This window comes from Budorcas taxicolor, chromosome 12 (genome assembly GCF_023091745.1).
Source record: "Budorcas taxicolor isolate Tak-1 chromosome 12, Takin1.1, whole genome shotgun sequence".
Classification (NCBI taxonomy): Eukaryota; Metazoa; Chordata; class Mammalia; order Artiodactyla; family Bovidae; genus Budorcas; species Budorcas taxicolor.
In genome coordinates, this window is record NC_068921.1 from 36322503 (window position 1) to 36348287 (window position 25785).

At 42.1% G+C, this 25785-nt stretch overlaps 2 protein-coding genes across 4 annotated transcripts in view; one reads left to right on the forward strand and one right to left on the reverse strand.

Moving 5' to 3' along the window:
* The window catches only part of PSPC1 (paraspeckle component 1), an 89358-nt gene extending 81686 nt beyond the window's left edge, over positions 1-7672 (forward strand). Inside the window, exon 10 of the transcript XR_008200328.1 lies at positions 7615-7672. The gene's annotated coding sequence lies outside the window, so the exon portion shown is untranslated. The remainder of the gene's footprint in view (positions 1-7614) is intronic.
* MPHOSPH8 (M-phase phosphoprotein 8) overlaps positions 1-25785 on the reverse strand; it is a 46700-nt gene that overhangs the window by 5532 nt on the left and 15383 nt on the right. For 2 of the 3 annotated variants that reach the window (XM_052650065.1, XM_052650064.1), the window contains exons 3-10: positions 14622-15443; positions 11542-11641; positions 8691-8951; positions 3866-3991; positions 3697-3785; positions 2617-2757; positions 1898-1984; positions 392-546 (exon numbers count right to left, since the gene is read on the reverse strand). In XM_052650065.1, the coding sequence (XP_052506025.1) occupies positions 392-546; positions 1898-1984; positions 2617-2757; positions 3697-3785; positions 3866-3991; positions 8691-8951; positions 11542-11641; positions 14622-15443 (1781 nt within the window). The remainder of the gene's footprint in view (positions 1-391; positions 547-1897; positions 1985-2616; positions 2758-3696; positions 3786-3865; positions 3992-8690; positions 8952-11541; positions 11642-14621; positions 15444-25785) is intronic. The other variant, XM_052650066.1, reaches the window with a different exon arrangement.

Here is a 25785-nt window from a genome sequence, read left to right on the forward strand (position 1 = left end):
TCCCCATCACTGGGGGGTCCATTGACTGTAACAGCCTCACTGCCAGAGTAGGACAATGCATGTGGGAAATCGCTACTTTCTGTTCAACTTTGCTCAGAACCTAAAAACTGCTCTCAAAAATTTTCTCTCTTAGAAACAATGAAGTTTAAATAGTTTTAAGAAAATCTCTGGAAGCCAAGTGAAGAGTGTAATTAAGATTTTATGATGATACTCCTAGATAGAACGGCGTTAAGTTTTAAGGTTTCTAAGTCCTCAATAACTTGCAGACTTTGTACACCACTTTTAAAATTCATCTTCTTAGACCAGAAACCCATCGTGACTTGTACTTCTTTTTCTGAGCTTACATAACACACTGTCCATTACATCCAGGGCACACTCCTCCCACACTTACGTCTCTAAGTGGCTCTTCAGCAGGTCGTACACCAGCACGTTGTTGCACTGCTTTGCAAAATGCAGCGCACTGTTCTGGTGCTTTGACAGAATATTGCAGTCAGCTCCACATTCAATGACCAGCCGGACGATGTCCGAGTTTCCTCTTTTACAAGCCTGTGTCAGGAGTAAAGGAGTAAAAATTACTCAGCTGTGATCAGTGTCAGTTCCTCTCTGAGCTGAGAGTTCTCCATGGAGAAGGATCCCCGGGGTTGGAAACTGGCTTGGAAATAGAAGTCCTGTGGTCCTCCTGTGACTGTCCCTCCCTTCTGCTTCTCTGCCATTTCCCTCCCGATTTGAGTTTAGCCTGCCTCTCTCCTGAGCTTAAGATTCACATGTTAAACACCTGAGCATTTACAGTATGTATAAAAATCCTACCACAAGTCTGCAAACCAATCCATGCCACCCACTGTAATGGGGGATATTTCACAGCAGCATCAAAGCCCAGCCTCTATTCTGATGAAGTCTTTCTCAAGGTTAAACTTTTTGAAGGCTCCCAGCTGCTATCTGAATGAACTCCTACTTCCTTGGCACAGAAGTAGACGGTTTTGTGCATCCCCCCCACTCCACACACACCCTTTATGCTCCTGTTTAAATATCTGTTGTTTAGAATGTGCCTGGTGATTTCTCAATAAGTTTTAAATTCATGCTTTCAGCTGCCACCTATGCGCTAAACATACTTCAATAGGAACACATAAAGGATAACTAAAATTCAAGAGGGTACCTGAACAAAATAAACTTTTCTATGAACCAAAAATGAACCAGAAACACCAGCAGCGAACAAGTTTTAACCCCCAAGTGTGGAAGAATGGCAGAGTCCAGCACAGCCTCAGGGTCCGGACCATGGTGAATGAGGGGTCTGACCATCTGCCTGACTCAGGAAAGAAGGTTAGAAGAGGAACTGCAGCCACCACCCCCTGGTGAGCTCTCCCTTCACGGAGGAGGCAGGAGCCACAGCCTCCACAACAGGGTCACGACCTGCTGGGTGGACAGCACCTCAGGCCCAAAAACCTGGAGCTGTGGGTGGGGGGTGGGGAGCTTCTCCAAGCTTCCACAATCCACACACAGGTGAGGAAACCTGAGGCCAAGGAGATGAAGTCACCAATGTGAAGTAAGGAATCCCCGTCCATCTGCTCCATGCCCAGGTCTCTGCAGGGCACACCCTGTCCCCTTCCACTGACACGGTTTAGCCCAGCCGACCTAGATCTTTAGCATGCAGCGGAGCCAGCTGCCAGCTTCCCTCCAGGGCTCAGCTTGAATCCACAAACCTTGGCCACCAGCGTACAGAGCCCACAGCTCCCTGTGCTTCCTCTCGTCACACCCAGTAACTTCGTCTTTCTGGGTCTGTTCTGTCACTCAGCTGCAACCCCTTCAAGTCCACAGACTGTCTTGTCCCCGTTGATCACCAGACCCAGTTCAGTGGCAGTGGGAGGTCCTGTGGAGAACGTGCTCCCAGGGAGGCATTTACCTTCATTAGTGCCGTCTCACCATTGTTCTGCTGGACGTTTACAAAAGCTCCTGCTTCCAAGAGAATAGCCACAGTAGTTAAAAAGTTCTGTTAAAAAAAAAAAAAAAAAAAGGTTTTAATCCCCTCAAATTCTTTACAAGTAAGATATTTAAAGATGTTTTCAGATTTCTAGCCATTAGCAAAAGTACTCAGATTCTATCTCATGCAGGTTGGTGAATACCACAGACCACTGCTTCTGCTCCTCCCTCCTGCCCCTGCCCTCCAAGGTCCCAGGAGGGTCGGGAGCTGCACGGAGTGGCCCCTCCCGCTGGCACCCTGCATAGCTGCACACCGTCTCCCAGCAACTTCAACCTCAAGTTTAACTACTGGTTTCAACATAAAGAACCTCTTCATCTCAGTCCTTTAATAAGATAACATGGGAACATTTTAATTAAATTATTAACCAAAGGAATACTTTAGATTGGAAAAGATTTTTTAAAAATCTAAGAATTAAATCAATATTAATACATTAATCAGAAGTTCTTTTTCAATACAAATCACCTTCAACTAGACAGACGATATTTAGAAATTTCAAAGTATGACTGTCAATAAAAACACTGATTTATGACAAGTCATAGATGAACTGAACTAAGTTACGTGACTGTGTGACCGGCACACTGCTCCGCAGACACAGATTCTGTCTCCAAGACTAAGAAAGCACAGCATGCTGCGTGGCCTACCTTCTCAGCGGCGTGGATGAGCGCCGTAGTCCCGTTCTTCTGCCGACCATTCACCTTCGCCCCCTTCCTGAGAAGCAGCCTCAGCAGGTCGTCCTGCCCTCCTGCAGCCGCGAGCATCACCAGTGTCATCCCGCTTGAATCCTGCGTTGGTTTTGTTACCCATGTGGTAGCAAAAGTGTGGGAGAGAAAGAGCCCAATGAACATAATAAGATGATTTGTATGAGTGCATTTAAAATAAATGCACAATAACTACATGAAGAAAAAACCCAAAGAATTTGGTTTAAGAGAAGAAACGATGAGCTGAATGAATGTACAGTAGATATATTCCTCAAAAAAGATTCAAAATGTTAAAATGTCAATTCTAAGCCAAATTAATCTATTTTAATGTAATCCTAAGGGATTAAACCTAAAAAGTCCACAATTAAAGCAAGAAAAGTAAAAAAGAATATATAAAAATATTTTCTAAGCAAGATTAGACAACCAAAAGCCGTAAAAGAAAAGATCAAATGATGTTAACTACCTAAAAATAAAAATCTCCCCAAGCAGTAAGACTCAAAAATGTAAAACGGAAAGGGTTAATATGCTTCTATTAAAGTATCCTTATAAATCAGTGTGAAAAAACTCAGCAACAATAATAAAAGATTGGGAACTTCCCTGGAGTTCCAGTGGTTAACACTGTTTCTGCTGCAGAGGGCACAAGTTCAATCCCTGGTCCAGGAACTAAGATCTGGCAAGCCAAGGGCATGGTCAGGAAAAAAAAAACCCCAAAACAATAGAAAGAGGGGCAGTTGCTGTAAATAGGCAACTATCAATAAAAAACAAATGGTGACAAAATAAGAAGTCACTTTCCCCTCAAAATGCAGAGGTTAAACCATAGACAAAACCAGGCATATCATGGTAACTAAAGGTCATTATACAGGGCTGGAATTACAAGAACTGTAATTCTATTATACATTTCTACAATGTTTGACTCTTATAAAGTGAACATGTATTACTTTTATAGTTGAAGAATAAACCTGAGTTATTTTAAAAGAGCTATTTTCCATCTTCCTTTCATCAGATTTTTCAAAGATACTTCACCTCTTGGTCCAGGTTATATTCTTCACTTGAGTTAAGTGCAACCTTCACAGTAACATAATCCCCATTTTTCACAGCATCCCTCAATAAATCTAAAATGAAAGAAAAGATAAATTAGGTTTTCAATAACTAGATTCATTAAGAAGATCCCTATAATTCCCAAACTACTCACTGCTTGGAATCACATCCGCTGTAGTAACATTCTCATCTTCTCCATCAAGATGCTTCTGGAAGTCCTCCAGTCTCATCCACTCCAGCTGCAGATCCATGCCCAGACTCAGAACCTGCTGTCTGCCATCTGGGACACAGAAGAGCCTTATTTAGATATACTTTTACAGACTATAAAAAATACAATGCCATTTTATTTAAGCATATGGTGTCCTAACCCAAATGTTACACTTTATGTCATTATCTGAGTCTCTCATTAAATTTCTGACTTTCTTTGGGTAGTAATATGAATTGTCCACTTTTAGATATCATACATGAAGAGGCATAAAGACTAATAGGTATCTTATTAACTGTAAAATAGTAACATGAATTTTAGTAGCTGAAAGAAAGCGAGAAATCACAGGGCTTCAGTAAGAGGAAGCCCTGTGATTTGTTCCTTTGGCCATTCTTCTTGGACAGCTGGTCGGCCCTCCCCAGCCAGAAGGGCCAGAGACAGAGGGTCAACCTTACACAAGGGATGAATGTACACTGCTTCCAGTCTTCATGTAAGTAAAGTCACTCTAAATATAAATAAGTCATTGCCTGTGATCCTGTCAGACTTGGCTCAAGCTTCACCCCCTGCAAGTACTCGCACCAAAGCCCACAGCACTCAGGGCCCTGAGATACCCCCACTACAAGTGATGCAAGTGCTAGTTTCCACCCTAAGTCCGACCCATGGACTCATCAACACTAGGGATGAAAATCTTTATTCCCTACTGGCAGTGGAATAGAACACATCTGGGAAGAACTCAAAATGGCTGTACTATTTTAAACAGTGAAAGTCACAAATGTTTGATGCTAAGAGTTAAAGGATTTAAACAGATGACTAACAGGAAGAGGAAAAGATGCTCAACATTGCTAATTATTAGAGAAAAGCAAATCAAAGCTATAGCCAGTACCTCCCATTGGTTAGAATGGCCATCATTAAAAAAAAATCTACAAACAATAAATGCTGGAGAAGGCATGGAGAAAAGGAAACCCTTCTACAAACTGTGGGAATGTAAGCTGACAGAGCCACTATGCAGAACAATATGGAGGTTCCTCAAAAATCTAAAAACTACTACTATATGACCTAGCAATCCTACTCCTGGGCATATATCTAGAAAAGATGAAAACTAATTTAAAAAGATGCATGGACCTCTATGTTCATAGCAGCACTGTTGGCGACAGTCAAGACATGGAAGCAACTTAAATATCCAAAATGTCCATCGATAGATGAATGTATAAAGAAAATGTGGCATGTGTGTACACATGTGTGTGTATATACATATAGATACCCAATGGAATACTGCTGCTGCTGCTAAGTCGCTTCAGTCATGTCTGACTCTCTGTGACCCCATAGACGGCAGCCCACCAGGCTCCCCCGGTCCCTGGGATTCTCCAGGCAAGAACACTGGAGTGGGTTGCCATTTCCTTCTCCAATGCGTGGAAGTGAAGTTGCTCAGTTGTGTCCGACTCTTAGCGACCCCATGGACTGCAGCCCACCAGGCTCCCCTGTCCATGGGATTTTCCAGGGAAGAGTACTGGAGTGGGGTGCCACTGCCTTCTCCAAATAGAATACTAGTCAGCCATAAAAGAGTGAAATCATGCCGTCTGCAGCAACATGGATGGACCTGGAGATGACCATACTAAGTGAAGTAAGTCAGACACAAAAAGACAAATATTATATGGAATCTTAAAAAAAAAAAAAAGATGCAAATGAATTTACTGACAAAACAGAAACAGACTCACAGAAAACAAACTAATGGTTACCAAAGGGGAAAGGGGAGGGAACTAAATTAGCAGTTTGGGATTAAAAGATACAAACTCCTATATATAACGTAGATAAACAAAGACCTAATGTATAGCACAAGGAGCTATATTCAGTATCATGTAATAACTTATAATGGAAAACAATTTGAAGAAGAATATATGTTTATATATGTAACTGAATCACTTTGCTGTACACTTTAACAACACTGTGTATCAACTATACTTCGAGAAAAAAAAAAGTTAAAAAGGATTTAAGGACATCCCAACACAGAACCAATCCCATGGATGGAGGAGCCTGGTAGGCTGCAGTCCATGGGGTCACTAAGAGTTGGACACAACTGAGCGGCTTCACTTTCATACATCGGAGAAGGAAATGGCAACCCACTCCAGTGTTCTTGCCTGGAGAATCCCAGGGATGGGGAAGCCTGGTGGGCTGCCATCTATGGGGTCGCACAGAGTCGGACACGACTGAAGCGACTTAGCAGCAGCAACAACACAGAAAGAGCACAGCCTTGTCCATGTATGACTGCGTAAGTCGCATATACTTGCTGTACCTCACTTTCTGAGTAACAACAGTAGTGGACATTCAGAAAGGAGTGTTAAATTCATGAATCAATACATTCAATCCACACACAAAAATCTGTGAGGGAGCCATGCTACAAATAAGGAAAGCCATGTGTGCACTGACATGTGTTGAGTCCTCAGCTGCTTCTCCCCACAACTCCCCCAGGGAGACTGGGACTCAGGACAGCTGAGGGTTCACAGATACTGAGACAGTGCCTCCAGTTACACAGAGCCATGATACTCAGTGGGATCACGATGAAGCCAACTGGCCTAAAATCCTAAGTTCATTGTGTTCATTCCTACCAAGCACTGAACCCAACATCTAGCAGTTTTAACTTTTTCTCTATTTTAAAATAAAAAATTAGACATATACTAAAAGAATGTTACGATGTGAATGAGCCTCTGTGAATACAGCCCTTACTGACCACAGAACCCTGACGCTAACCCTTAGATAGCACACTAAAAAGCAGAGACATTACTTTCCCAAAGGTCTGTCTAATCAAAGCTATGGTTTTTCCATTAGTCATGTATGGACGTGAGAGTTGGACTATAGAGAGCTGAGCGCCAAAGAATTGATGCTTTTGAACTATGGTGCTGCGAGTTTTGAACTTTGGACTTCAAGGAGATCCAACCAGTCCATCCTGAAGGAGATCAGTCCTGGGCGTTCACTGGAAGGACTGATGCTGAAACTCCAATACTTTGGCCACCTGATGCGAAGAGCTAACTCATCTGAAAAGACCCTGATGCTGGGAAAGATTGAGGGTGGGAGGAGAAGGGGATGACAGTGGATGAGATGGTTGGATGGCATCACTGACTTGATGGACATGAGTTTGAATAAACTCTGGGAGCTGGTGATGCACAGGGAGGCCTGGCGTGCTGCGGTTCATGGGGTCCCATGGAGTCAGACACGACTGAGCGACTGAACTGAACTGAAGCCTTACAAGTGGCTGGATTCCACCTGCTCCTGCTTTGCTGGGTTTCCACACCTGAGCTTTTGAGTGCTGAACCCTGGCCGTCCTTCCCCTTCTTGGGATAGTTCTGTCTGGTCTGGGGACTGAAGTGATGGTGGGGCCCAGAGCCCAACTGCTTTCAGGAAGACTTCTTTGTAAGTTTGATAAACTCTTGCATATGAAACCATCTGTGCCTAGTATTAAATTTGAAAGACTACTTTAAATGACTATTTCACATTTTTTAATAGTAATAATATCCAATTTTTGTATTTGGGTCAGTTTTGTTAAACTATTATCTTTCTAGGAATTTCCCATTTCATTCAATTTTCTAGTTTATTGCAAGAAAATGCCAATAGAATTTTAATTGCTTTAATCTGGATGCCACCTATAATGGACTCTCTTTTCCCCCGGAAGTACTTTTTAAGTTTTCATTCTTTTTTTTCCTTAGCACTACCGGAGGCTGGTCTACTCTATCAGTCTTCCAATGAACCAGCTTCTGGCATCACCAGTGCTCTACTGCGGGAGAAGGTCCCAGCGGCCACCACATCCTCCCTGTCCCCGGGCTGTATGTTCTGCTCACCGTTTCCACAGGAGGAGCAGCACTGAGGCGCATGTGGGCTGGACTCGGGGCTCCCCACACTATTAAGGTGCTGGGGGTGGTGAGGGATACTTATCCTGTGGCACACAGGCCAGGCCAATCAGAAGCTCCCTGCTTGTAAAACCTGCCTCCCCATCCAGGGTGGCTGCCTCTTTCCCGGGTCTCCCTGCCCTCTGTGAACTAGGTCGGTCTCAGGTTCTATCCAGAGCTCCCCAGCTGGCTGGACCAATACCTCCTGGACTATCCTTTGTTGCCCAGTGTCTCAACAGCAGTGCTGCTGTCTGACACCTGGGCAGCCCAGTCCCCTCCGGATGCTGGCTGAAGAAACTAACCCAGTTTCCAACCAGCTGGACAATCGTGTTATCAAGGATCCCAGAACCTAGGTGTTTGCAATAAGAGGTCACCTAACATCTAGCTTGTTATATATCCCCAAATATTTCAAAACTTCAACTGTTTTACAAGATTTATAAATTATACAAAGTTTTATCAGATAAATCTCTAAACCCCTGCCCTAGTTATAAATAAATAAATATACTTTTATTCCTCTTCTCCACCACTACGTATTCTATACACAGCCCTCGCCTCCTCAGCTAATTTCAGTATTTCAGAACAGACTCACAATATAACCTCATTTAGTGTTTTTACTACAAAGTTGAAAGGGAAGAATACAAATAAGTCTGTATTCTGACAGTTTTCTGAAAGAAATCTAGTAAGATACACAGACAACTTGCCAAGAGGAGATAAGGTAGCAAACCAGAAATCTCTGTAATTGTAAATGTGCTGAGCTATTCTAGAGGGAATCAGAAAATAGATTCGAACAGTTTTCTACTCCATCCTGAGACCTTAACAACTGCGGAGAGGAGAGGAAGGTGAGGAGAGAGCTCTGCACACAGCCCTGAGAAAACTGCACAGTCACACACCCTTACCAGGACTCTCCTCTGCTCGGCTTGCACTGTCCAGAACTTCTTGGTCACCTTCTGCAGCTATATATGCCCACGTGTCAGTCTCATCTCTTGTATTTCTTCTTTCTTTAAGTAACGGCTTGTTTTCCTTGGCTTTGTGGTCTTCTGTGACTTTACAGTCTGGCGGTATTTCATCTCTTTTCCGATTATTCTCAGGAAAATCATTTTTTTCTTCTGGAGTTAATTTAAACAAATCAAATGCATTTCTGATTTCCTTAAATGCTACTGGAAAAAAATAAAATTGATTATGAGTCACTAATTTCTTTGTAATCAAAAGAAAATCTGAGTGTTTTTAAAAAAAACACCCAGATAGTTTCTTAATTCTTACTAATATCTGCCTTGGTTAGAAAGCCTGATCAGGTTGACTATCATAACCATGAAGCCTTTCCATTCATCTTTGTGTTGGCTGCTCCGTACTTAGAAAGGACAGCCAAAGTGAATGGCTCTTCTTCTGGCAGTCTGAACTACTCGCAGTTTTGACAAAGGCCACCACAGCCCATGTGCCTCAGAATAATCCTAGTCATGTCACCAACCACCCTTCTGCCGAGACACCGCCTCCACCAGGCCCGGAAGTGACCTAGTACAAAAATGACTTTTGGCGGAGACTGGGAGATGAAAGGGTGTCAGCACACTGACTGTGGCCCAGCAACGCTGCACCTGATGCCTGTGACAATCCACTCGCTTTAAAGACAAAGCAGAGAGAAGACTGGCAAAGCAGCAGATCTGTAATAATAACCCCCAAAAGGGGTAGAACAGAACAGAGTGAACAACTATAAATTTTAGGTATATAGCAGATAGGTGTTTTGTTTAAATTCTGAATTCTTTTATGTTAAATAGGAATACCTTTTCAATAGTACTTTTAGGTGACATCTCTCATTTATCTTCCTCTGTAAGAACTGCATAGGCTTAAACAGTTTTAAACACCTGTAATAAACTATAGTTTGCTTCGAGTAGAGGTATCCTGGTTAATGCACAACATGGTGTGACCAGAGGAAAAGCAAGGATTATATGAATGCAGTGCTAACCAACACAAATGGAACCTTTTCTTTTTTCAGTAAGAAAGCTAGTCCAAATAAAGCTCTCATTCTATAAAGATGTATCATTTCCAAACCACAGTGAAAGGAACCTGAGCAATTTACCAATTTTGTTTTCTACGTCCCTTGAAGAAACCTCACCAAGTGTATGACACAACAAAACGACATATGCAGAACGTAATACCACAGTGGCAGCACTGAGGCTGCTTGTCCCAGACATATTTAAACTCTGAATATCCTGATTATTTGCATAGAACACCAATCTAGTAACAAAAATAGAGAATGGCAAGTGGAACATCTCATTGAATGTTCAGAAATAAAAGCATTAACCATTCTTTCCTTTTTCCACAGGTAAGTCCTTTTTTCCACATTTAAATCTGAAGGCAACTGAATTCTGGTATTTTCCCAAACTACTGTATGAAGAGGATGCTGAATCCATTGTAATATAGCATAGTGCAATGTAAAGACTCATGTTTGCCAATTCTGACACACTCCCAAAGTATACCCCCAAATGCAATTTTATTTCTGTCCTGGAGGCTGGGTGCCAAGGATCAGACAGAAACACAGGTACATATAAGCTGCAAGGTTATGGTCAACAGACTCTGAAAACTGGAAAACTGCAGACACAATGAGGCCGGCAGAGTCCCAGCCATAGCACCTTTTGGACTTGGGGTGGAAGCAGGTGGGTTTTAGCAGCAGGGATACTGAAAATCGGACTCCAGGTGTGGCCTTCTGAACTTAAGGAACAGACTGAACATTCACAGTAAAAATGTACCTGAAACTGACAGATACTCAGAGGAAGAAAAAGTTCCTAACTACTTCTAATCTCACAACATTTTGAATCTCCAGTCACTCTCTGAAGAGAGGCTTAGAGTTGCAGTATCACTATGAAGAGGCACAGTCTCTACATCACTCACCTGCACACAAGCCATCAAAGCTGTTCCTTCCCAGATTCCATCAACCCTGCCACTTCCTGCCAAGTCTGAACTGAGGCTTAGAGCCAAAACTCACTTTTAGTATTACCTCAGGTACATAGTTTGTGAGAGAACACTCTCAAGAAATCATCCATCTCTTAGAAATCACTGCTTCGAGTTGCTTCGAGTAGAGATATCCTGGTTAATGCACAACATGGTGTGACCAGAGGAAAAGCAAGCATTATATGAATGCAGTGCTAACCAACACAAATTGAACCTTTTCTTGTTCAAAGAACTTGTTTTCCAAGTACTATTGTAATGGTGAATGTTTTATAAAGTACTTGTTCTAATACTAACGTACTATAAATTCTTAATTGAGTTATATCTTGATGTGGTCAAAATGTATATTAATTGTATTTATACAAATGACACAGTGCTAAGCACAATAAATTGATTAAACAGAAGTTTATCTCAGCATCTACTATAAGAGATACTTATTTACTTTTCTGTCAAAACTAATTTCCTGTCTCTTTAAAGATTCCCACCAGAATCTAAAACTGTAAATTGACTATATTTCAATCAAAAAATTAAAGTTAAAAAAAAATGAAGATAACATATTTCATCTCATATCCAACAGGAAAAAGAACAATGTGGTTAGATGGGGGAGGAGTTAGTTATACTAACAACAGACATTATGTAATAAATGAAGATTACTGGTAAACAACAGTAGCATAATGTTCTCAAGTCCCCAGTAAACAAATTTTCTACTCAATGACATTGCAGGTTAGAAAAGAGTCTGTCTTCACAATAAACTAGACTCTTTGTCTGAAAGACCAACATAAACGACAAATGTCACTATTCACTCACTCTTTAATGCCTTGGGCTCTTTTCGGCCTTTTTCTTCCTTGTCCAAGTCTTGCCTTTTCTGGTATTTTTCTTTGGGTTCGTATTTTTTGGTCTCTCTCTCCTGAAAAAGATGCATGTAAGACCCCAAACACAGACAGAGCTGATACTGATTCTGAAAACTGGGAAACAGGTTTCTGGCATTAGGACTCCCTTCTGTGAACTGTGCACAGGACCCCTGACGACGACGTCTTTGCTCATGTCAACTGCGTCCTTGGTCAAGTTTACCCCCAACCTCGACAATTCACAAAATATCACATTCAAAACCCAACACCAAGTTTCCTTGAAGAATTTTTTATTACTAATAATAAAATTCCAAAAAACTTCATCTACAATCCTACTAACCAAACATAACTGTTTTTAATTCTCCACATTGTCCCTTGGATCTCTGTAATTTTACAGATAACTTTATGTTTAAAATTTATTTTTCTTTATTTACACTGCATAAGATATTTTTACTTGACTGTGTTCCTATGTATGTATGGTTTTCTTCACCGTAACATTTTGTAAATGTTTCTATTTTTGCTATGCTGACCTCATAATATTTCAGTGGATATTTAACAGTCCCCAACTATTATATTTTCTTAACTTTTTCCCTCATGACTAGACAGGCTAGTATAGCATTAGTTTAGTAATAGAACAGGACCCCCATGGGGCCTTCCCAGGGCAGACCCCCCTACCGCACACCCCATATCCTCTGCTGCAGCTAACCACTCTGGAGAACCTGGGTAACAGTGTCTGGTGCACACTTCCTGTATAGTTTTACAGATGTGAAATCCCCCACCAAAGGGAAGGTGTTAACTGCTTGATGACCATTAAGACATGGCCCTCCCAGGCCTAATGGAGTCTAAGGATCAATATTAACCCTGTGACACCACTGCTTAATCTCACCATCAATGAACCAGAGTTGTGCACAACTGATCACAGGTCCTGCTACCCCCTCCCTCCCTCCCCGCCTCCCTCCCTCCGCCCGGGGCCTTTAAAAATGCTATGCTGAAACCCTCTGGAGAGGTGGGGTTTTCAAGCAGGAGCCACACCCATTCTCATTGCACTGGGGCCTCTCCCATTAAGGCTGACCTTTCCTTCGTTACAAGCTGGGGTCGGTACAGTGGCCTCACTGCACTCATGTGGGATCTTAGTTTCCAACCCGCACCCCCTGCAGTGGAAGACGGACATCTTAGCCACTGGACCACCAGGAGAGTCCACTGTGGTTCAGACGGTAAAGAATCAGCTTGCAATGCAGGAGACCAGGGTTCGGGAAGACTCCCTGGAGAAGGAAATGGCAACCCACTCCAGTAATCTTGCCTGGAGAAGTCCATGGACAGTGGAGCCTGGCAGGCTATAGTCCATGGGTCTCAAAGAGTCAGACACAACTGAGCAATGAACACACACACCAGGGAAGTTCCAGAAGTGGTATATTCTCAAAACAACATGGGGAAAATACAAGTAGGATGTGAAAAGCTAATAAACTGACAAAGCTCTAAGCTTTACTTCACAATGCTACATTGTATCTGAATTCCTCTAAAAACCCTGACTTCTTCACAAATTAGCCCCCAATTTTCCAGCTGCAGTCAGTCCAAAAGAAAGTCTAGATTAGACTAAGACAAAAGTTGAGGTGCTTTCCAAAGCGGGATCGTCAGCATTTGTAATTGCTTCCCACCAGTCAGACTAGCGGGAAGACCAGGGCAGAACCTGCCTGCCTGCAATGCAGGAGACCTGGGTTTGATCCCTGGGTTGGGAAGATCCCCTGGAAGAGGGTATGGCAACCCACTCCAGTATTCTTACCTGGAGAATCTCCATGGACAGAGGAGAATTACCAGGCTATATACAACCCATGGGGTCACATAGAATAGGACATGACTGAGCGACTAAGCACAGCACAGACAGACTAGTAGGGGAACAGTCTCTTTGGCATTTTAACTATTTTAAGCTGGTTACTGATAAGTAACAGCAGGGAAGGAAAAAACTCTGAAAGTTAAGTCTGAGCCACCCTTTTGAGAGACATTTGCAACTCTGAGGGAAATCTCTGGCTAGGGCGTCTAGGAGTTGTCAAGTGGCAGGCGAGGACTCACCAGTCAGTGCGGTAACCTCGCCCTTGTTTACAGTGCTTCTCCTCCCAGGACTGGTTCCCCATCCTCAGCATCCTCTTTTGTCTTTGGCTGAGGGTGGTGTTTGAGGGGAGGGTTTCATCCATTTTGGAGAGTTACTCAGTTTTCCTAGGTCTCTTTCATGTGTATGTGTTAGTAAACTTTTCATTTCCCCCATGTTAATCTGTTTAATGTCAGTTCAATTCTAGAGCAGCCAGGCAACCTAGAATCTAGGAGGGAGAAGAAAATCTCCCGATAAAGTATTAACTCCCTAATGGTAGAAGAACTTCTCTTATAGGCACACATCAGAGATACTACAGGGTCGGCTTCAAATCTATGAAATAAAGCAAACATTGCAATAAAACGAGTTATAATTTTTCTGTCTCCCAGTGCATATAAAAGTTATATTTACACTACCGAATTAAGTGTGCAATAGCATTATGTCTAAAATAGCCATACCTAACTTAATTTAAAAAAAAACCGTATTGCTAAAAAATGCTGGCTGTTGCCTGACCCTTCAGCTTTTTGCAAAAACAAAATCAAAGATCACTGATCACAAACACTGTAGGAAGTACAGTAATAATGAAAAAGTTTAGGACTTCCCAGTGGTTGAGACTCCAGGGGCATGGGTTCCATCCCTGGTCAGGAAAGTTCCACACAGGGTGGCCAAAAAGCAAAACAAAAGTTTAAAATATTGCAAGAATTACCAAAATGTGGCACGGAGACAGGAAGTGAGCAGATGCCGCACGAAGAACGGCTCAGATACAGGGTTGCCACAAACCTTCAGTCTCATAAAAAGCGCACTATCTGCTAAGTGAAAGGAAACGAGGATGGGCTGTGCTCCACTGTCTCCAAGTCTTTACTTAGAGCACCGGCCTGAGTGGAATGTCCCTGTATTCTGTCAGATGCAAACCTTCATGGGATCCAACCACCCTCCACCAGGACCTGTGTACTCACCTCCCCCGGGGAGTCTGTGGGCCTGGACATCCTCGGCGGTGTCAGGGCAGAGGCAGGCACTGACTTATCCAACTCTGCGCTGCTTTGGCCTTTGTCTTGATTCCTTTGCTTTTTCTGTGTAGTTTTCTTCTCTAAGGAGACGTTCTTATTTTCTAGCTTTTTGCTCTCTTTAAGCTCCTCTGTCCTTCTCGGTTTCTTTTTTTTCCTCCTTGCTTTGACCTCGTCCTCATCAGCACTTACACTGCCATCCTGCTGTATATCAGAAGCAGGATCTAGACTGGCTTCTTGCTCAGCTTTATCTTTAGCACCTCTAAACTTCTGCTTCTCCTCTCTGTTGTTAACCTGGAAATCTTCACAGTCCTCTTCCTGAAGGGGAGAATCACTAAGTACACCCAGGTCAGAGTCCACCTGAGATTCAACACATTTCTCTTTTTTTGTTTTTCTAATTTCTTTTGAATCGTCTCTTATTTTAGTCTTTAAATCTCTTATTTCACCCTTTTTAACTTTCTTTAACTCCTTAGTTTCTTTTATATCGTCTTTTTTGGGCTTTTTGGATTCCTTTAATTCTTCTTTGGCTTCCAAAATTCTTTTCTTTGTCCTTAAATCAAAACCCAAACTTTCAGAGGAGCTCTCCAGGTCTGGTTTGGGCTTGTCTTTCAGTTTCCCAGTCTTTGCTTTCTTCTTTTTCAGGTCGTCGGGGCTTTTCTCTTCCTTATGCCTTACTTTTTTCTTTTTCTTCTTTGGAGAAGTGTCTTCTTTAGTCTCACTCTGTTGATCACTATCAGAGTTTGCCTCAAATATGTCATTATTTAAGGACAGTCTCTATAAAGCATAAAAAAGATTTTAAAACTCATTAAGAACACAGTAATTTAAAAGGTTTTGAATACCTGTACTAATGAAATCTGGTAGGAATTTTTTTTCCTCCAGTTTCTCAACTTCTTAAAATTGTTGATGTAACTGAGGTTGTATAACTTACTTACATTGCTAACTTAAGAAAGAGATCTTGGAGGTGACAATAAGCATCAACTTAAGGAAACAGATCAACACAGAGGGACAGAAATTATCAGTGTTGCTGTAGGTCCTAACAGTCATACGTATGGGGGTTTATGTATAATTTCGACTTCAAAATTTCCAAAACACCAATAAGTAATTTGTAAAGATTTATTTATTTGGTGTCAAAATAACCCTTTAAGAATTAAGTATCTGTCTAGATATAAAACCCCTATGCAAAGCATTTTCAGGTCCTATTTCCCCACATTCTCTTCTAAATGACTTGGGGAAGGAAAAGAGGGAGAATAAAGATAGGTGTGTTTTTAAGTTTTCCCCGTGGTGCTTCAGCAAAGACCACCACCAAGTTTAATAAGGCAGTGGAAATGTGGTGGCACTGGCAAAACTTTTTGACTCTTCCTAAAGATAATCATGATGGTGTGATCACTAATCTAGAGCCAGACATCTTGGAATGTGAAGTCACGTGGGCCTTAGAAAGCATCACTACGAACAAAGCTAGTGGAGGTGATGGAATTCCAGTTGAGCTGTTTCAAATCCTGAAAGATGATGCTGTGAAAGTGCTGCACTCAATATGCCAGCAAGTTTGGAAAACTCAGCAGTGGCCACAGGACTGGAAAAGGTCAGTTTTCATTCCAATTCCAAAGAAAGGCAATGCCAAAGAATGCTCAAACTACCGCACAATTGCACTCGTCTCACATGCTAGTAAAGTAATGCTCAAAATTCTCCAAGCCAGGCTTCAGCAATACGTGAACCGTGAACTCCCTGATGTTCAAGCTGGTTTTAGAAAAGGCAGAGGAACCAGAGATCAAATTGCCAACATCCGCTGGATCATGGAGAAAGCAAGAGAGTTCCAGAAAAATATCTATTTCTGCTTTATTGACTATGCCAAAGCCTTTGACTGTGTGGATCACAAGAAACTGTGGAAAATTCTGAAAGAGATGGGACTACCAGACCACCTAACCTGCCTCTTGAGAAACCTGTATGCAGGTCAGGAAGCAACAGTTAGAACTGGACATGGAACAACAGACTGGTTCCAAATAGGAAAAGGAGTATGTCAAGGCTGTATATTGTCACCCTGCTTATTTAACTTCTATGCAGAGTACATCATGAGAAACGCTGGACTGGAAGAAATACAAGCTGGAATCAAGATTGCCAGGAGAAATATCAATAACCTCAGATATACAGATGACACCACCCTTATGGCAGAAAGTGAAGAGGAGCTAAAAAGCCTCTTGATGAAAGTGAAAGAGGAGAGTGAAAAAGTTGGCTTAAAGCTCAACATTCAGAAAACGAAGATCATGGCATCCGGTCCCATCACTTCATGGCAAATAGATGGGGAAACAGTAGAAACAGTGTCAGACTTTATTTTTTGGGGCTCCAAAATCACTGCAGGTGGTGACTGCAGCCATGAAATTAAAAGACGCTTACTCCTTGGAAGGAAAGTTATGACCAACCTAGATAGTATATTCAAAAGCAGAGACATTACTTTGCCGACTAAGGTCCCTCTAGTCAAGGCTATGGTTTTTCCTGTGGTCATGTATGGATGTGAGAGTTGGACTGTGAAGAAGGCTGAGCGCCGAAGAATTGATGCTTTTGAACTGTGGTGTTGGAGAAGACTCTTGAGAGTCCCTTGGACTGCAACGAGATCCAACCAGTCCTTTCTGAAGGAGATCAACCCTGGGATTTCTTTGGAAGGAATGATGCTGAAGCTGAAGCTCCAGTACTTTGGCCACCTCATGTGAAGAGTTGACTCATTGGAAAAGACTCTGATGCTGGGAGGGATTGGGGGCAGGAGGAGAAGGGGACGACAGAGGATGAGATGGCTGGATGGCATCACGGACTCCATGGACGTGAGTCTGAGTGAACTCCGGGAGTTGATGATGGACAGGGAGGCCTGGCGTGCTGCGATTCATGGGGTTGCAAAGAGTCGCACACGACTGAGCGACGGAACTGAACTGAAGAGCACTTCATAAGAAAACAACTAGTGAAATAGGAGGGAGAGGGGTAAAGCACAGTCTTTAAAAGAATGACATGGCCCAAGGACAGGAAATAAATGGTTAGAACTAACCAGGTCTGACAAACCTAGACAGTGTATTAAAAAGCAGACACATCACTTTGCTGACAAAGTTCTATATACTCAAACCTATGGTTTTTCCAGCAGTCATGTACAAATGTGAGAGTTGGATCATAAAGAAGGCTGAGAGCTCAAAAATTGATACTTTTGAATTTTGGTGCTGGAGAAGACTCTTGAGAGTCCCTTGCACAGCAAGGAGATCAAACCAGTCAATCCTAAAGGAAATCAACCCTGAATATCCATTGGAAGGACTGATGCTGAAGCTTCAATACTTTGGCCATCTGATGCAAAGAGCTGACTAATTGGAAAAGACACAAATGCTGGGAAAGACTGAGGGCAAGAGAAGGGAGCAGCAGAGGGTGAGATAACGGTTAGATGGCATCACTGACTCAATGACATGAGTTTGAGCAAACTCTGGGAGATAGTGAAGGACAGGGAAGCCTGGTGTGCTACAGTTCATGGGGCTGAAAGAGTTGGACATGAGTTAAGTGACTGAGCAATGAACAACCAGGTCCAAGATGATGAAGAAGACTTCCACTAGACCTTGAGCCTCAGTGTACTCTCACTGTAACACATCAGCACACTAAGTGACACACCCAGAGGCACCATGACAGTTCCAAGAAAATGAAAGTGTTAGTGGGTCTGTCATGTCTGACTCTTTACGATCCCATGGACTGTAGTCCGCCAGGCTCCTCCTCCGTCCATGGAATTTTCCAGGGAAGAATACTGGAGTGGGTAGCCATTTCCTTCTCCAGGAGATCTTCCTCACCCAGAGATTGAACCTGAGCCACCCGGGAAGTGTTGACAATTCCAAGGTCGAGCATAAAAGGTCAACAAGTAGCCCAATTTCTGGAAATCCCCACCCCTTCCCTAAAACAGCTGGAATACTCCTCCCACTTATCAGTCTATAAAAACTTACTCGCCTATAAAAACTGACAATATCATCGCTTGCCTTCTGAGATGGCCCTCACTCTGCAGACTGTTTCTAAGTGAACTCACTTCTTACCTATCACTTTGTCTCTCACTGAATTCTTTCTGTGACAAGTACTTGAGCTTCATTAAGTCCCAGGTATGATCAGGGATTTAAAAGACAGTGGGTTTAAGTCCCAACCTGAGGTACACAGTTTCACCAGGACAGCAAAACAACCCCCGCCCCCCGCCACAGACAACATCTACAACAAAATTAAGTGTCCAAGTGTTTCAATGAATCCCAGAATATAAGCTGGTAGGAACAAACACTGCAGGTGGTAAAGAATCCTCCTGCAACGTGGGAGACCTGGGTTCGATCCCTGGGTTGGGAAGATCCCCTGGAGAAGGGAAAGGCTACCCACTCCAGTATTCTGGCCTGGAGAATTCCATGAACTGTACAGTCCATGACTGAGTGACTTTCACTTTAATTTTCACTTTAGGAACAAACTAGTAATAGCAGTAAGACCCCTGTGGTACAAATATCCACACAAGAGCAAGCAAAGGTAGCGAGTAGAATGGAAGAAATCACTCAAAAGTCTAGCAGGGTCACCGGGAGGGGAGCTGCTGAAAGGGCAGGAGCTCTGGGCACTAGACCGTGAAGGGATGGCCCAGGTTGACCGTTCTCTAGAGTAACCAGCCGACGCTCCCTGCCAGGTGTACTGGAAAAGGCCCCACCGTGAGAAACTGCTGAGATCAGATTCCAAACAAAGAAGGTGAAAGAAAACAAGATTCAGATATAAGTGATGGTGGTGGCAGGCTACAGCCTATAGGGTCGCAAAAGAGTCAAACATGACTTAGTGACTAATCAACAACAATGGTGGTGGTGAAAGGGTGAAACTAGAGCCCCAAAAGTCCCCTCATAAAGTCTGAGGCTATACTGTCTAATTCTTCATAAAATAAATAAAGTTTGCTCAGCAGTCATGAAGCTAAAAAATACTATCTTGTTCTCCTTTGCCTCCTAAAATTTCAAAAAAGTAATTCATATAAATATAAGCAATATAAATTGATTAGAGCATTTTATTAAATTGTTATAAGAGAAAGCAGACAAAGGAACAGAGTAATTAACCTAAAAAGAACAACAGGATGGAAGAGAGACACACCTACTGTTAGAAAGAAACAACAGGCCCCAAATGCAGTCGATGATCCTAAGCCCACCAAGACAAATATCTAACCACACTCAGAATTATAAACCAGCAGTCTAGAGTTTCCTGATCAGCACTACTGAAGGGTACTACTTGCCCTAATAGGACCCCCAGCCTCTCCGTGAGGGAAGGTGATCTGGTCTGTAACAGTCTCACAGTCTTTATTTTCTTGGGCTCCAAAATCACTGCAGATGGTGACTGAAGTCATGAAATTAAAAGACGCTTGTTCTTTGGAAGAAAAGCTGTGACAAACCTAGACAGGATATGAAAAAGCAGAGACATTACTTTGCCAACAAAGGTCCATCTAGTCAAAGCTATGGTTTTCCCAGTAGTCATGTATGGATTTGAGAGTTGGACCATAAAGAAAGCTGAGTGCCAAAGAACTGATGCATTTGAACTGTGGTGCTGGAGAAGATTCTTGAGAGTCCCTTGGACTGCAAAATCAAACCGTCAATCTTAAAGGAAATCAAACTTTATATTCATTGGAAGGACTGAGGCTGAAACTGAAGCTTCAATACCTCGGTCACCTGATGCGAAGAACTCACTCACTGGAAAAGACCCTGGTGTTGGGAAAGACTGAAGGCAAGGGAAGGGAACGAAAGAGGATGAGATGGTTGGATGGCATCATTGACTCAATGGACAGGAGTTTCCGCAAGCTCCGGGAGTTGGTGATGGACAGGGAAGCCTGGTGTGCTGCAGTCCATGGGGTTGCAAAGAGTCAGAGAGGACTGAGCGACTGAACTGAATCGTCTCCATCTGCCAATTACAACCTTTCCTTTCATGAGCTCCTGGGAGCATCCTTCTGTTTGTTAGATGCTGTCTGACTTATGAACTGGATAAAGCCAATTAGAGCTTCAAATTTACTCAGTTGAATTTTGGTTTATATAAAACAGTGAAAATAAAAAAATTTGAGGCATCAGGTAAAAAGACCAAGTGATTCATATGAGAAAGAAACTCAGATTTGTCATTAGAGATCCGTATTTCAAAGTGGGTGTGGAGGGAAAGGGAAGGATGCGAGAAAATAGGTACTAATCAACATCAAATAACCTATTATCAAATTGATAACCACAAAAAAGAAAAGAAAGATTAATCCAAGTAACTTCTGAACAATCAACACCAGAACTGAATACACTGTAGGAACAAAAACAACTGTAAATAAACTTGGAATTTCACAGTAGAATGGGCATAGTAAATCTGAAACTAATTTCTAATTATTGCAGGGCTCAGTAAATGACTACATATAATATTGATGAACACCAGAGTTCTCATGGAAGAAAAGGGAGACAGAACTACAGACACTAAGAACGACAGGAAGACACAGTGGCGATGGACTGAAATTAGACATCAGTATGAACTTGACTTAAAACTAACATGTATTTTCCCCTTTATCTCTGTCTAAAGGGCCTAGAAATAATGATATCCCAGTAGCAATAATGGCATCTTGCTTTCTAAATTCTATTCTGCCCTAAAAAGAATCAAGATTCCCTGAATAAAGGTTGGTGCCAGGGCTGGAGCAGGAGGGTACATGGGGACACTTTGTCCAGGGAGCCAAGACGCACCCAGACAGACAGGGAAACCACAGGAGGACGCAGCTCACTGACTCAGAGGGCCTCCCGCAGCCCAGGGGTGGGCCTGCTTTAACAGCAGCAATCAGGTAACAAGACTCCAAGAGTGTGTACCGCTACTTAAAAAATTTAAGGGGGAGGGAGGAGCTGCTCTTTACAGGACACAAACTAAATAGCTGAGAAAAACAGAAAAGTTGTTATTTGGAACCACCACAGTAATAACCAATTAAAGCAAAATTATTCAAAATTATCTTAAAATCATGAGTGAGAGGTTGTTGAAGAAGTGATTCTCACAGTCTGAAAGGTTACTTATTAGGTTACTTACTATTTTACAGGGGAAAAGGTACCTTTAAAAGGGAAGAAAAAATGATAGACCTCACTTTATCATATAATTATAATTTAACACCAGCAATGAGATAACTGACACAGGACTCATCTATCAATGTCGTGTACCTTACCAACAGAATACACGTGCCCAAATGTCTATGCTTAATCTACAAATCATCTAATTTCAATTTTAAAAATACTATTTGTGATTTAACATTAATTAGCATCCATCTAATTCCAATATGAAGAAACTTCTATAAAACTACTGGCCTGGATTCTGAAAAGGAGGGGGGCTCTGGGGGGTGTTAGACAAGAGGAAACCGAGGCAGGACAAAGCTTGGTGACAGACCCCCCAGGAAACCCACAGTGTGGCCAGACACCGGCCGCACCTATGACAGGAGCACTGCTGCCGCGATGCTGCTGCTGTGTCACGTGTCCTGACACAGAAGAGGGTCTCTGCTGCGTCGAACACACACACACTCAGAAACCAAAGGCAAAGCCTGCAACTCAATCAAGGCTCACTGGAAAGCTACCCCTCTGCTTTAAGCAAGTTCTGTAGGACACTTGTCTACAGAACTACTTGCCTGTGGGAGACCATCTCAAATTTCCCTCAATCCTGAAGAGCTGACAACTGACTTCCATCTTCTTGAAACAGTGGTGACGCCTCATTTCCAAACAGAATACACTGTTTTTACTTAAACTTTCTGCATTGATAAAGGGGGCACATTAAGAACTGTTATGTCTTCTCGGAGAATTGAAACCTTCCTCATTATGTAATGTCTCTTAATCAACTGTGATTTTTTTAAGTGACTCATTTTTAGTCAGTCTTTCCAAAGCATTTAATGAAGTTTTCTTTGAAAAAAAGCAAAAAAAAAGGGAGAAAGCAGGGTGGTGGTGGGGGGGTGAAGAGAAAGAACAGACAAAGCTTGCTAGACAAAGCTGACTAACTGCTTCAAAAAGATTTTAAATGAATTCTAAAACTGAATTTTTTTTTCCAAAATACAGTCAATCTTATAGTCAGATTATCAGTTGAGACAGAGTTGATAAGAAAAAGTATCCCCCACACACCACCAACTCCCCAATCTACATTTCTAGCCAAAATCTTCCTCTTCAACACAGACCAGACCCATGTTTCCAATGGGAGACGGGCCATCTTCACTTGGACAAGCAAGTAACTAAAATCTCATGTGTTCAAAACTGGAGCTGTTCCCTAAATAATACCATGATGTATCTAGGTTCCCAATCCAGTAATTCATGTTGTCTCTTGAGTCCGCTCTTCCCTCAGCCACTGACCTACGTGCATCAATTCTGCAGCCTCACCACCTCAACCCAGCTCCTCCCACCTCCCCTTCCAGAGTCAGTCAGGACCATAGCGTCTCAGAATCATCTTCCCAGTAATGTAAGCAGTAAAGGCAAAGGAATGTCAGAATTACAAAATCACAAGCTGTAATGAAATAATGATTCCAGGCAATGACCACTTGTGGCTCCTAAAACCTACACATGAAATGTGAGGACTTGTCATGTGGATCAGACTGAAACTCCTCATCTCAGAGATTCTGTTAACCTCACGGGAGAGGAGTCAACTACACAAGATGGGCATTCTGACATGTTACAGCAAGGCTCACGACCATCTGTGCAAAATATCAGTAAAAAAGCCAATTAATTCCCGTGCAATCCTGCTTCTCCATTAGAAAAACATGGAGAGACAGAGGAACATGTTAAAAGACACCATGTGCTCAAAACCTAGAATACAGGAAACTCTACACAAAAATAATCTGGTCTCTTCATCAAATAGACATGATGGGGAAAAACGGGGGAAGGTTACAGGAAGAAGCTGTTATAGATTAAGACAGATGCAGAGATTATCAAGGATATGTAACATCCAGACCTTTTTCAAATCCCAATTCAATCAAGTCAACAAAGACATGCTTTGTTTGGGACAACTGGGAGAAACTGAATAGATTATTAGATATTAGAAAGTATTAAGAAAAAAGTGTAACTTCACAGTGTGAAATTATCTGCTACTGCTACTGCTAGGTCACTTCAGTTGTGTCCGACTCTATGTGACCCCATAGACGGCAGCCCACCAGGCTCCCCCGTCCCTGGGATTCTCCAGGCAAGAACACTGGAGTGGGCTGCCATTTCCTTCTCCAATGCATGAAAGTGAAAAGTGAAAGTGAAGTCGCTCAGTCGTGTCCGACCCTCAATGACCCCATGGACTGCAGCCCACCAGGCTCCTCTGTCCATGGGATTTTCCAGGCAAGAGTACTGGAGTGGGGTGCCATTGCCTTCTCCACTGATTTCAAATGAATTGCAGGGTTAGCTGCACTGGGGTGATCCAGCCCTGGAATAACTGGCCAGATTCAGTGAAGTCAGGATATAAAAATTAGTTACCAACTGATACACAGGTATTAGATGCTAGAAAGGAACTAGTGTTAACTTTTAAAATAATTAAAATGTGAATAAAATTAAAACCACACGTATCACAAACCTGAGCACTTTCAGTACACTAGTAATCTGTCTTTTTACTTACTTGAATAGTTTCATACACACAGCAAGCATATTATTTATTATACAAACTAGGGCAAATCTGAAAATGAAGGGGGGCCCTGGTCATGATTACAGTAAGTCAACAGGCATAAGCTGGGGCTGACTCAAGCAGGTTAGGGTCAGTCACCCTCCTCCACTAGGTCAACACCCGGTGGACAAGGTGTGATGACAAAATCACCGCACAGTATACACCCCCCTCAGGGTCACTCCCTCTACCTAATCACCTCTGGGAAGCATGAACTCTTCAGCTGTGCAACCACTGCTCAAATAACTTTTGGAAGTGCACTTTTGCACTGTAAGAACCATCATCATGCATTTTTTTTTGCACACAAAAAGGAGGCATCATTAGAAATTATTTTCTTGCACGACATTCACATTCTTATGAAGACAACTCCAAAACAGTAAGTTTAAAAACATTTTGGTTCATGGCACTACTGGAATAAATGTTTACTTCACAAAATCTACACTTTTAAAAATAAAGCTTATTTGAGTGTGCAAATTCTCATTCATTTTATCTTAAAAGAGTACATATATTACTTTATAGCCAGTATTTCAAGAAGCTAAAAAAAACAACTATCCTCAAAAATTTTAAAATAAAGGCAAAACTATCTCTTAGCTGAGGAGTAGGGACACAGGTTAATTATTAAAAAACACAGCTGTTTGCTTGCTAGAATATGTACTAATAAAAATTATTTTAAAAGAAAGGCAGAAGACAAGGATATGGAACTATTCTTAAAAGTAAGATCACACATGGACAACTTGTAAGGCTCCTCAAGAACAAAAGATAGATATGATCTATTCTCATAAAACTACGACCATTTAAGAGTCTGGCCCATATAAGACACTTGATATTTACTAAAAAACAAAACAAAACAAAACATGCTATCCCTAAAAAAGAAAACCAGGAAGGTAAAGGCAGTAAAATGTTGCTGTGATGGTCCAGCAGAGGTCATTCTTTGCCATGTAACATCCATCATCAGAGCTCTCAAGGAAACCAGCCAGTGCCTAGCTGTGGATTTTTAGTTGACTAAAAATGAAGGTCTAGACTGTATCACACAAATCAATGTTAAATAGCACTTCATCGCTTTTTAAAAAAATTTCGAACTACCCGATGGTCAGCAAAAAGGTAAAGGTATCCAAATGCTAAAAAAAAATTTTCTAATGAACAAATACCATTTCTACATGATGTATATTTTCTGGTGAATAGAATCTACAATCACTTTTTGGTAGAAACCATTTCTATTTCTGTGATGCTGACTAAGTCCTGAACAAGCAGGGCTCCCAGAATTGGTAGCACTTTTCCATAAGACAAAGATTTTGGTGACAGGCAAATATTGTATTTTACAAGCGGCACATGTCTCTCTTGCATGAACAGTGATGACGAGGTGAATGAAGCCTTTTTCTCCTACTCCCTACTTCTACACTTAGAGTGAAAGAATCACAAGAACTTATGAACAGCAAAACTATTTTGCTAAAGTGGGAAAAGGTTACTGAGTAACTACTCATTTTTGCCATAGGCTTGTCTACCA